The sequence below is a fragment of the Pinus tabuliformis genome, chromosome 5_1, assembly GCF_031772625.1.
Source record: "Pinus tabuliformis cultivar Carrire ecotype Pingquan chromosome 5_1, CPIR1, whole genome shotgun sequence".
In the NCBI taxonomy this organism is placed as follows: domain Eukaryota; kingdom Viridiplantae; phylum Streptophyta; class Pinopsida; order Pinales; family Pinaceae; genus Pinus; species Pinus tabuliformis.
This window is the reverse complement of record NC_142305.1, coordinates 679420670-679434351: the sequence shown is the minus strand read 5'-3', so window position 1 is coordinate 679434351 and position 13682 is coordinate 679420670. Positions and strand designations below refer to the sequence as shown.

General features: G+C 38.0%; 1 protein-coding gene across 1 annotated transcript; it reads left to right on the top strand.

Moving 5' to 3' along the window:
- The first annotated feature begins 2216 nt into the window (after positions 1 to 2216).
- Positions 2217 to 2813, top strand: LOC149166769 (uncharacterized). Its single transcript, XM_089430246.1, has one exon. It carries the CDS (start codon positions 2217 to 2219, stop codon positions 2811 to 2813), a length of 597 nt encoding a protein of 198 aa, XP_089286372.1.
- Positions 2814 to 13682: the final 10869 nt, after the last annotated feature.

Genomic DNA, 13682 nt, shown 5'->3' with positions numbered 1-13682 from the left:
ATACCTCATTTCTAAATATGGTATTCGGCCCATGGTATTAATAATTATTTGTCCCATGGTATTTGGCTCGTATCTCTAGTTTATTTATATTTATATTTATTTACCATACCTCTGAAGTAAATATAAAAAAAGATTTTATGTATTTACCATACATCTTTTATCGAGTGTTGGTAAACCTCTTTATATTTTAAATTTATTTGTGTTTATACATACTAATAATTAGATTGATTTTTAAATAGGGCCGACATTAGATTAAAAATATTAAATGTTAAACATTATGGTAATAAATTATTTACTAACATAATTCTCTATATGTTGTTAAATATAATTGGATAAAGATGATATTCAAAATAATGTTAGGTATTTACAAATAAACAATTCATTAATTATTATATATCATTAAAGATGGTATTCAAAGTATATTGGGTATCTAGAATAAATTGGTCCATTACAACACTTTTCCTTGTTTTATGTACTTTTCCATGGTTTAACGATGATATTTATAGTAAATGGGTGGCAATTTTTCTTGTTTTAAGGATGGTGTTCATAGTAAATAGGTGGAATTTCCGTTTGTTTTAAGGATAATATTCTCATTACATGGGCTAGTTACAAGGCTTTGACTTACCTCATAGTTATAGGGTCTTAGGCCTAAAATGATATTCCCAGTGAATCATATTTATAATAAACAAATACATCCTAGTATTTTTTCTTGTTTTTAAAGATGATATTGATATTCTTAGTAAGTGCGTTAGTTATAACCAATACCATGGATTTTTCACATCAATAACATGGATCGATACTATAAATTTTTAATACTATGAATTCTTTTTATTTTTATTAATATTTTATTTATTTTTACTTTTACCTTACATTAATTTTTTATTTATTTTTATTTTTATTTATTTTTTATATAAATTGATTTTCGGAAGAAACGTTAAAAGTTACCCTACAACATTTCATTTCTACAGTAGAAAACTCCTCTTGACTTGACCATATAATTAATAATATTTAAATAATACATTTATTCAAAAACGAACCAGCTGTTTCTTTCCTTTGTGCCTGTGTCTTTCAGTTCGACCGTAATTGCGATACCTCTTTCCTGTGTTGGTTTGTGGCTTGTCTCTCCCCTCTGGGCAGAGACCATAAGAGGGGCATCTGACGATACTTATACCAAGATTAGGTTGGGAGCAGTGATAGAAAAGTTTTCACCTGAATTAAAAACACAAGACGCCATAAGTGGGAGCAGTGATAGAAAAGTTTTCACGTGAATTAAAAACACATGGCGACCGAGAAATCCATGGTATTGCATCCTTTCTTTGATCTGTCGCAGGCAAGGCCTCTATATTTCGTCTGTACTCTGAAGAACTATTTAACAAACAGCGAATTCAGGAACGTCGGGGCACTTCGTCAGCTAATAATAGAAGCTCTACCAGGTGTTCCACCACCTGGCCCATTTACTTTTCTTCTGCACTGCCTTAATGTCTTGTATTTTTTATATGAAGAACGTTCTTGTGGAATCCTATGGCACTTCTTGGCATCAGTTCTATGGTCTTTGGACGAGTTAAGCAGGACGTTGGTTGATCTCTCAGAATCAACGAAATTAGCAGCTAAATTGATCCGCGGCGCACTAGGATCAGTCTCTGTCTGTACCACTGGGGTCCTTCGTATCAATGAACGCATCTTTGTCAAACTGGCCACCTTTTTCAAAATTGAAGACAACGAGATAGAGGAAGTGACACGTACTTTGAGATTGCATCCTAGGATCTCTGAGGCAATTCGTGAAAAAGTTTCACGATCTCTGTCATGGTCGCAAGCTCGAGATGGTGATATGGAAAACAAACTGAGGATAAATGCAGGGAAAGGATGTTGGAATATTGTAGTGAATATAGCTCAGAATATTCCTGAGCTTGTTGATTTCCTGGTTAATCTGGCACTTGAAATGGGCAAATGCAGAAAAGGCAGCGGAGATATGCACATGTTGTTGCAAAACTATTTTTTCTTCAGCTACAGTCCGGGAAATGCCTGCCGGTTCAACAAGCTTTTGTACTGTTGCAGTCCCTAAAATACCTGCCCGTTCAACAAGAAGCTTTTGTCCTGTTACAGTCCCAAAAATGCCTGCCCGTGTTTCTGAGAGTCGAAATTTAGAATTGGAAGAATTTGTTTAAGAAGAAAACGTTATATGGGTTGACACAAAAGATGTACTCACAGGGGCTAAAATGCATTTTGGTGAGGTTGAGGTAGTTGGAATAGATAGCGAGTGGATAGAAACTTCTGAGTCGCGACAGCAATATAAGGTTTCAATTTTGCAGATTGCCACGGAGGAAAAGGTGTTCATATTTGACATGTTAAGGCTATCACGGACAGAACCAGATGCCTTGAGTGACTGCCTCAAACCAATGTTCCATTCTCCTAGGGTTTGGAAGGTGGGTTATGCTCTCAACAACGATTTGAATCAACTTTACGGTTCCTATGAATATCTGGAGTGTTTTAGCTTGTGTAAACCCACTTTAGACTTTCAAAGGATTTACGCACACCTTCGAGGGGACCCTTCTGGCGTAGCGGAAGAGCTTTTGAATGGGCGTTTAGACAAATCATATCAAATGAGTGACTGGGAGCAACGTCCCTTGAGCCGCAGACAGATGCAGTACGCAGTTCTTGATGTTGTCGTTCTGATTGCTATGTTCAAAATAGCTCTGAAAAACTGGGCAAGGATAAGGAAGGAGACTCTTTTTAAAGAGAGGCTAGTTAAGGTTCAAAGTTGGTCATCTATAAAAATTAGGGTTTCTCATTTGGAACCAAAAGTTGTAAACTGAAATCAAGGGGTTGAAATTTTGAAGGAAACCCAATAAGAAGAAGAAGAAAAGGGTTTGAATCTTTGACTCAAGGAAGAAGAAAAGGGCTTTGTGTCTTGGTCTTGGAGTATAAAATAGGTCAAGGGTTTTGGTCTTGGTATTCGTGAATTGAAGAATCTATAAAAGGAAGAATTTGTTCGGTTTTTCCTCTCAAGTGGAAGAGGTTTTGGCCTTGTTGGATAGCCTACATTATCTGTCTCTTGTATCTTTATTGTTTATGCATTGGTAATTTTTTTATGAAGAATAACACTAATAACCTATGTAATATAATATCCTAATCTAAAGAAGTAAAAAGCACTCACAAGTAGTTACTAATAGAAGAGAAATCACTTAATTGTTATGCTCTCTACCCCTCTCTCCCCCAGCCATATTTGTGTCTCCCTCTCTCTCTCTCTTACCCTTCACTCACTTTCTCACTCCTCTGCTTCTCTCTCTCTTCCTTCCTCCTCTCCCATCTCTTTCAGTTTATCTCCTTCAATGCAAGAAATCAAATAGGATTAGGAATCACCATCTACATTGAAATCAATGCATCTAGTGCAAGAATTATTATTCCCTCTCTCCCCCCTCCATCTATATCAATATCTCCATCTGTCTCTCCTTCTTTGTCTCTCTAACTCACCCCCTCCACAAACACACATACTTTCACCCTCCATTTCTATCTATCTCTCCCTCTCTCTATCTCTATCTTCCTCTCTATCTTCACCTTCCATCTATATATCTATCTCTCTATGTTTCTCTTTTGTCTCTCTATATCACCCCCAAAACCTACTTACTCTTTCTCCATATTTATATATCTCTCCCTCTCTTCCTTTCCCTCCCTCTTCCTCTCCCTCTCCCTCTCTCTCTTTCTTCCCCTTCTGTACCTCTCTCCCCCCTTCTCTCTCTCTCTCTCTCCCCCCACTTTTCTTTCTCTATGCATTTATTCTTCCCTCCCTCTCCTTCCTTCCAACTCCATTTCTCTATCCCTCCCTCTCCTTCCTTCCAACTCCATTTCTCTATCCCTCCCTCTCTCCTCCTTTTTCTCAAGTCCTCTCTCTGCCTTCTTCTCCCTCCCTCTATATATATATATATATATATATATATATATATAACAAATTTAATATTATATTAAATTTAATTTTGTATTAATCCTAAGTTATTAAATATATAATATTAATATTATAATATATTAATATTAATATTACATTTAATTATAAGTGGAAATATTTATGTTTTTAGATATTTTAATATATCCATAGTATATGATTTCCTTTGATTCATTTATACAAATATTTAATTAAAATAAATATTAAAAGATTTTGGAGTAGGATTTTTTATTCTTTTTGTTTTTTTTGTTGAAATAACCTGTTTACTTTATTTTAGGAAAAGTTATTGACTTTAGTAAAGAGTAAAGATGTTTAAAATTTTACTTGATTTGGAATTTTAATGTGGTAAAATTTTTGTTGAAGGTAAATTTATTATCCTTTCAAATTCATTGTATATGATAAAATAACTATTGAAGGCATAAGATAATTGTATACTGTAATACACTTTTCTTATGCATTTAATAGTCACTTTATCATATACGTTGAAGTTGAATAACTAAACTAATGTGGTTTATATGTATATGCAAAGATTTTGTGGGTAAAGTTACTTTTAAAAAATTATTAACGTTACTTTAAAAATAAATCTCAGTCATTTTTAAATACTTGAATTTTCACTTTTATTTTACATCAAACTTTAAATAATTAGATAAATATATATTTTTTTAATTACATTTTAGTATTGAGGGGCAATTGTAATTTCTTCATTGAATCAAATCTAATGTCTATAGTATGCTAGAAATGTGTAAGGTAAAGTAATATAATGTTAACATTTTGACTAGATCAAAATAAAATTAAAATATGGTAGATATGTGTAACTTAATGTAATGTAAACATTGTAACTTGTTGAAATTAAAATTAAAATAACAAAATAGAAAAATAACCCTATAAAAATTGAATAATAAAAAAAATAAAAATAACTCATGGTTTTGACCCATGGTTTTAAAAATCCATGTTATTGACTCATGGCATTCCTCTCGAATATAATCTATTTAAGGGGTGATTAAACTAGCCTAGATTCATGTTAGTTTGATGTTATATTTAGATACATAATTAGTTATAGAAAATGATGGCGTTGAATCCATGTAGCCTATAAAGGGAAATAATAAGAAAAATGTAATTATTACATTTTATCTAGTATTTTCACTTGCCTCCATTCACTTTTTACTAACTTATATTGAATACAATAGAATACTATAATATTACATTTACCCAATATTTCCCCTCAACGGGTCCACTTCTTATTGCAATTTTACTTTATATTTGTAATTTAAAAGTAAACAAACCCAACTATAAAACTAGAAGGAGTGAGGGGTAATATTGAGTAGAATGTAATATTTTGGGTGGGGTGTGACCCGAAATATTAGGTAAAATTTAATAATATTACATTTGAATTAGTATTTGCCCCACCCCTCGCCACTATTTATTAGGTCGGGGTGGTTATAAATATTGGGTAACATATAATATTGTAATATTTCCCATCACCCCATTCACGTTTTGAACCGAGAGTTCGCAAAATTTAATAATATTACATTTTAATTAGTTGTGATGCCTCTCGTTAAAAAAAACTTTTACATTTACACATAACACAAGAAATAAATTTGATTTTCTTTTTTTTTTAATATTATGACAGTAAAAATCCTTGGCAATAACTTTGATATGGTTCTCGAGGTTCGAGGTCCTATCTACCGTATATGGTTAAGTAAATATACATATTGCATGAGATTTATGAACTGTGTTTTACGGTTGATACCGGCGGGGTTCTCATGCCATTTATATTCCTGGCTGTCAACTTAGGGATTATATGACTTGGTTATTGCATTTATTTGGTTTCCACCTGGCACTTGGAGCTTGCGCCCGGCCGGTGTATTCACATGTCCACCATGTGGTCTTTATTCCTGCGAGCCGAGTTGGCATGCTCAGCTCACCTCTAAGCAGCACGAGTTTCTACCGCCAAAACTCTCCTCAGGGTTTGTTATGCCGTAATCGATGGCAAGGAGGAACTTTACCAGATTGACGGCTTACATTTGGTTCGATGATAGAAAAAGCGTTTGGGAAAGGTTTCCGCTGTCATTCGAACTTTCTCGAGCTAATATTTTGGGAAAGGTTTTGGCTTCCACAGAACCTCGGCGATCTGAGTTTTCTGCCCTTTGGCATCTACCCAGACCACCCTGGCTACTCTGGATTTTCCGTCTATTAACTTATCAAGGTAAGCCGACATGTTAACTACTCTGGTAATTAGGTTTCTTTCGTTTATGAAAACTTGTAATAGTTTTTCCCCGTTTTCCTTACCCTTACTTTGGAAACTTTGTTATCGCAGGTACAGGATTATGGCATCATGACCTGCTCCCAGGTTGGCGACCCAGCCAAATCTTCCATGCGGATTCACCCTCCGGGTAAGAAGCAGTTGTCTCCATTTTTTTAAAGGAAGGAACACAGTGAATTCAGATGGATGGTGGAGCTGCCCTATCTCTGGGCGAGCCCACGGGATTCCTTTTCTGGTTAGGGTATCGCCATTTGTTTTTATCAATTGATAGGGTCTCCGGCCTATTCTGATGTGTAAAATATAAATTTTGTTTTTCAGTACAGTTACAAATTTTATGTGCTTGGCACTAGCATCGATTATTGACTTTGCTCTTAATGTATTTTCTATATGGGGCCGAGGGTCAAACCCCTCTGTTTTTCCCCAGACTGCCATCAATTTATTATTATGATTGTAGGACTGTCTCTCATATTCGCTCTTTGGATTTGGTGTTGTATATTTATTTCCTTTCGCCACAAGGAATTTTTAATATAATTTGTGCTATTATATCCCTGCTCTATTTTGGGTTGCCTATTATAACACACTCTGTGCGATGCGAAAGGTTGTTTCCTTTCATTGGAGTCTATGCACAGGGTTTGATATCTAGGTTAATTTCCAATGTTGATACGCGGTTACCCAACTGATAACTAGCGATTTCAGGTGATAATGTTTTTCTGCTTCTAGAACTCAATACCAATTCATACCGGTTATCATTCTTTAATTTGTGACAAGCTTGTCACGACTTTTCTGTGTAGCTTGAACATGGTTGCCTCGCTCTTGTTTACTGAGCAATGGTTTTTCTTCCGACTATGGTTAATCTAAAGTTTAATGTCCTGATCTTCATGCTAGTTACGGCTATTTCTTGAAAGGAGAAGCTACAGTGTTTTTCTTGAAAATTTATCTTGGACTCTTATATGCATATAGCTAGTTACATTGTAATAGCTCTACTTACAAACCCTGGGAGCACTCGTGTACAGGTAATAACCCAGTCTTGGTTATGGTTTGCAGTTATTATAAGTATATCTATACAGAAACGATCATATTTTTTTTCTTCTTACTTTGTTGCTGATTACAATAGTTTATCTCATTTTATAAATCGAAGAATAGGCTTGATTCTTTTCTCAATTCTATAATGATTACTCAGCGCTCTTAATCTTGATTACCTTATGTGTTACATTAAATGCCGTCACTCATTGCTTGTTCAGTTCATAATTCTTTCATGTAAATGCTTACAATCACAACTCTTATTTCTTTTCTTTATCACAATCACAAAAATCTGTACAATTATATAGGTGAAAACTAGAACTGTTAATTCTTTAATCAATGCTTACCTGACAAAAAGAAAATCACCTTAATATGCTTGTCAACCTCCTGTCCTTAGGAGGGTCCTGCTTGACCTTCCACCCCCAAGCGCTCCTGCAAGTCTTCTGTTGCCTACAAGACTTCTAGTGTTGCTAGACCTGTGCTATCTGGTCATTACTAGACGTAGCTGCTCTAGGAAATTCTCTGTTTCCCAGTTATACGCTATCTGGTCACAACCAGACTTAGAGTTAGCTATCTAGATACAGCTCTCTGAGCCTCGCTATCTGGTCCTTACCAGACGTAGCTTTTACCTTGGCTCTCTCCCACTATCTGATCCTGCGTTAGACTTAGTGTTTTCCTTCTTTTTCCTTTCTTTTTCCCTCCCCTCATGAGGGTCTCAACTGTTTTCCAGAAAGTAGTTAGGTTTTTTTTTTTTTTTTTTTTTTTTTTTAATCTTTCTTGGACAGTCCTATTTAACTTTAATCCTCCTCTCATGAGGATGCACACAATTTTTGCCCAACTATTTTCCTTTTCTTTCAACAGCAATTAGAGGCAACACCATAATGATTAATCATATAAATGAATTAAACAGTAATGCATTAATAATTACTCAGTTTTACCACAAAACCATAATCACATTATCAAATTTACTGTATTTAATTTAAAATACTACCACTATACTAGGGGCATCACATCTCCCCCTCCTGAAGCTCAACATCGTCCCGATGTTGTTCACCTGGAAACAGTTCGGGGTAAGCTTCTTTCATACTCTGCTCATTTTCCCAGGTGGCCTCATCCGGTCCGAAGTGCTGCCACTGCACCTTGACCTGGATGATGGTTCGTTTCCACAGCACGACCCTTCTCCGATCTAATATGCTCACTGGCTCGACCAGAAATTCTCCTTCCGACTCCACCTGAAACATACAGTAATCTAATCAGTCTTATTTTAACGACCAACTTTTAATTTGTGCTATTGGAAACATATTCTTACCTGAATGTCTTGCCAATTAATTATGTGTTTAGTGTCATAGACATATTTCTTTAACACTGACACGTGAAAAACATTATGGACCCAGATGTGGCTGGGTAGGGCTAGTTGATAAGCCACTGGCCCAATCCTTGCTAAAATCTGGAAGGGTCCACAAAAGCGAGGTGCCAATTTGGCACAACCGCTCCATTGTAGAGTACTTCTCCTTGCTCAGATTCTAACATATACATGCTCACCCACCTAGTACTCTTTAAAGATCCTACTCCGATCTGCAAAACTTTTTTGTCGGTCCTGGGCTACCTTCAAATTAGCCCGCACTTTCTTAACCATTGCTTCCATTTCCTTTAACATCTCAGGACCTAACATGAGTTTGTCCTCTAGTCCGCCCCAGCTGGATGGTGTGCGACATTTCCGACCGTAAAGTACTTCGAATGGACTCATCTGCAAAGATGCATGATATCCATTGTTATAGGCAAACTCCACAAGATGTAAATACTCTTCCCACCGAGTGGGTTGCTGCATCACATATGCCCTTAGCATGTCCTCCACCACTTGGTTCACCCGCTCAGTCTGCCCATCAGTCTGCGGATGATATGCGTTGTTAAAGTTCAATTTAGTTCCTAGGCCCTCAAATAAGGTCCTCCAGAAGGCCGATGTGAATTTAACATCGCGATCGGATATTATAGTTTTGGGCAACCCATGGAGCTTAAATATGTTTTGCATGAAAATATTTGCAATTTGTGCCGCACGATATGTAGATTGAACCGGTATGAAGTGGGCTGACTTACTAAGTTTGTCCACCATAACCATGATGGAATCGTTATTCCTCTTGGACTTTGGTAACCTCATGATGAAGTCCATAGTGATAATCTCCCACTTCCATTCTAGTATAGGTAATGGCTGTAGTAACCCCACAGGGTGTTGATGTTCAGCCTTAATCTGTTGACATTCTATGCATCGTGACAGATATTCTATCACATCCCTTTTCATACCCGGCCAGTAATACTCCTTCCAAAGCGAGGTAATTAACTTTTGATAACCCGGGTGTCCAGCGTAAGGACTTTTGTGGAACTCATCCAAAATATTTTCCTTAATGTCACCCTAACCGGGTACATATATTCTTTTCTTGTAACGTAAATTGCCTGCTGCATCCAGCTCATAACCCTGTTGCATTATGTGGTTGTTTGAGTTCTGTACTTGTTGGTTCATTTGCTGATAGATTTGATCTTGCTCAGCGACTCCTCCAATTTCTTGGTGAAGAGTAGACTGTCCTTCACTATAGGCAATTTCATAGAGACAGTGCGCCTTCCGACTTAGAGCATCCGCCACCCGATTTTCTTTTCCTTTCAGGTGTTTGATTTCAAAATCAAAACTACTCAAAAATTCCACCCATCTAGCTTGTCTAGCGTTTAAAGTTGGTTGGTTAAGGTAGCTAGTTAAGTTGTGGTGATCTGTCATCAATAAGAATTTCCTTCCCACCAAATAATGATGCCACATTTTTAGTGCATGTATCACAGCGGTTAGTTCCAGATCATAAGCAGAATACCTCTGCTCGTGCTCTTTCAATTTTCTGGATTCGTATGCGATCACCTTCCCTTCTTGCATCAATACCCCTCCTACACCCTCTTTACTTGCATCGGTGCACACTATGTAGTCTTTTTCCGAGTCTGCGACGCTTAGCACTGGTGCAGTGGTGAGCAGGTGTTTGAGTTGCTCAAAGCTCTGCTGACACTCTGCTATCCACCTAAACATTTTTCCTTTCTTTTGTAAGGAAGTGATAGGGTACGCAACCCTGGAAAATCCTTCCACAAACCGCCTATAGAATCCAGCCAGTCCCATGAAAGATCTGATATCTGACACGTCCTTCGTAGTTGGCCATTCTATGATAGTTCTAATCTATTCAGGGTCCACTGCAATGCCTTCCTTAGTGATGATATGCCCCAAGTACTGGATCTACTCTTTATAGAAGTGGCATTTACTAAATTTACCATATAACTGATGTTCCTGTAGCGTTTGTAACACTATTCTGAGGTGCTCCTCATGTTCTTTAATATTCTGAGAATATATGAGTATATCATCAATAAAAATTAATACGAATTTGTCCAAGTACTGATGAAATACACTATTCATCAAGCACATAAATGTCGCAGGTGCATTGGTCAACCCAAAAGGCAGTACCACAAACTCGTAATGTCCATAGCGGGTTCGAAAAGCAGTTTTGGCTATGCCCTCTTCCTTAATTCTAATTTGATGATACCCAGACCTCAAATCGATCTTTGAGAATATCGTCACCCCTTTCACCTGATCAAATAGTTCATCGATACGGGGTAGTGGGTATTTCTTTTTAACTGTCAATTTATTCAGCTGTTGATAATCTATGCACATACGAAGGGTTCCATCCTTTTTCCGAACGAATAGTACAGGGGCTCCCCATGGTGATATGCTGAGACGAATGTACTTCTTGTCCAGCAGCTCTTGCAGCTGCATCTTCAATTCTGTCAATTCCGACACACTCATCCGGTATGGTGTTCGGGACACTGGTGCTGCACCAGGTACCAGTTCTATAGTAAAGTCCAAATCCATTTTGGGTGGCAATCCTAGTATTTCTTCGGGAAACACATCTGCAAATTCCTGCACTACTGGTATGCTTCCAAAAATATCCGTTTTATTTTCAGAATCGGCATACCCCACTTGAACTGCATATATTTGACATTTTTCTCTGATGCTTTTACCTAGCTGTGAGGCAGTAATTGGCCAGACCTGCACTGGCTTCAGGATGCCCTGAATCTCTTGTTCATTACCCAGTTCATCTCGATAAGAAATTGTTTTCGTTTTGCAATTTATTATGGACCATCGTCTTTCCAGCCAGTCCATTCCGATCAACACATCATATGAGCCGAGAGGAAGTACATTCAATTCTACCATCACTATCTGACCTGCTACTTTCAATGGACAGTTGCTGACCTTAGCCAACACCCGCCTTTTTGCCCTGGTTGCTAGCTGTACTAACCATGGACTCTTAAACTTAACAGATTGCAAATTACAATTTTCGACAACTTTGGGACTAACATAGCTTAATGTAGCTCCTGGGTCTACTAGAATGGAAACAGTTTGATCAAGGATCTTACCTTCAAATTCTACCATCGTCGGCTGGTAATCAACTTGACGATCCTCGAGAGTGGCATTTATTCTTGGTATGGACCGAGCTACGTCCCCCACTGTAGAGGCTTCATAAACCTGGGACACTTGATCACTACCCTTTCGGTGGGGACAATTCTTAATATAATGTGGCCCGCCACAACCCCAACACTGTACTGGGGGTTTGGCTAATCCCTCATTTTCACCTTTGCCCAGCTGCTCACTATATTTGGATTCATTAAGTGGCTTTAACCTGAGCTGATTTCTGGACTAACTCCTATTGCTGGGCCCTTTGGAGAATCCCTTGCTGGAATTTCCACGAGCTCCTTTGGCTCCCATAGAGGTTCTGTTGCCCTTTTTATCTGCCCAACGCTTTCCAAAATTGTCTCCCTTTTGTTTATTCTGCTGATAGCAAATTCTAGCTTTCCGTATTGCTTCATCCATCGTTTTCGGGTTGTCAAATTCAATTCTTTCCCTCATTGTCTGGGGCAGGCTGCTAACAAAACGCTGCACTTTTACCTTTTCCTCCCGAATATATGGTACATAATGAAGCAGAGAGGTGAATTTAGTAATAAATTCATCCATGGTCTGCTGTCCAAGCCGCAGATCATGAAATTCCCTTGCCTTTTCGTCGTAGAAACGCTCTTTTAAGTATTTTTCCTTAAAGTATCTCTGGAAAGCCTCCCATGTTACATCCTGCTCACTCATTCCCCACACTATCTTGACTTCCTCCCACCATAAAGTGGCTTTTCCTTGCAACTGGAAAATAGTGAGCCGCGCCTTAAGGTTGTGATCATATTCGTAAACTTGGAAATACTTGTTCATATTAATTAACCAAGCTTCCGCTGCCTCCTTCGATTCCCCATCAAAATGTGGTGGCTTGATTTTCCGGAACTCACGCTGCAGCTCTATCTGCTGCCTTTTGGAAGTTCAATGTTTGGAAGCATTATCAGATCGCTCTCCCCGAACCTCTTCCCTTCCTTTTGTCTCTTCTTGTTCAGTGTGATAGCCTTGTTCCTCTGATACATGCGTTCGCTCTGGGCTGGGATTCGGTTGACGCTGGTTTTGTTTATCCGACAAACTTTTCAGGATCTTTTCTTGTTCCAAAGTTAATCTGGCGTCATCCTCACGTAGACGGGCCATCTCGTTCTTCAGCTCCTGGACTATCTCCAATATGGTCAAATTGGTGTTACGAGTCTCTTCCCCCAGTTGCACCCAAATTTCATGATTCCCCTGAGGGTGAGTGATGGTCTCTGGTCTGGCCTCATTTCTGTGTGGAGCACTGTTTGATCTCCTCATGATTTGTTGTCACCTGAATTTAGCAGATTAGTACATTTCAACAGATATGTGACAACCCTATCTGAAAGACCTTGATTATTTATTTCAGTTACTCATATTTCATCTTACTGCTATGATTAATCCCTAGGTCACAGTGTTGTAAACCTGGGCTCTGATACCACTTGTGATGCCTCTCGTTAAAAAAAACTTTTACATTTACACATAACAGAAGAAATAAATTTGATTTTCTTTTTTTTTAATATTATGACAGTAAAAATCCTTGGCAATAACTTTGATATGGTTCTCGAGGTTCGAGGTCCTATCTACGGTATATGGTTAAGTAAATATACACATCGCATGAGAGTTATGAACTGTGTTTTACGGTTGATACCGGCTGGGTTCTCACACCATTTATATTCCCGGCTGTCAACTCAGGGATTATATGACTTGGTTATTGTATTTATTTGGTTTCCACCTGGCACTTGGAGCTTGCGCCCAGCCAGTGTATTCACATGTCCACCATGTGGTCTTTATTCCTGCGAGCCGAGTTGGCATGCTCAGCTCACCTCTGAGCAGCACGAGTTTCTACCGCCAAAACTCTCCTCAGGGTTTGCTATGCCGTAATTGATGGCGAGGAGGAGCTTTACTAGATCGACGACTTACATTTGGTTCGATGATAGAAAAAGGGTTTGGGAAAGGTTTCCTCTGTCATTCGAACTTTCTCGAGCTGATCTTTTGGG

Excerpts from the sequence above, each read along its gene's own strand:
- LOC149166769 (XM_089430246.1), top strand. The coding sequence starts at position 2,217 with ATGCATTTTGGTGAGGTTGAGGTAGTTGGAATAGATAGCGAGTGGATA.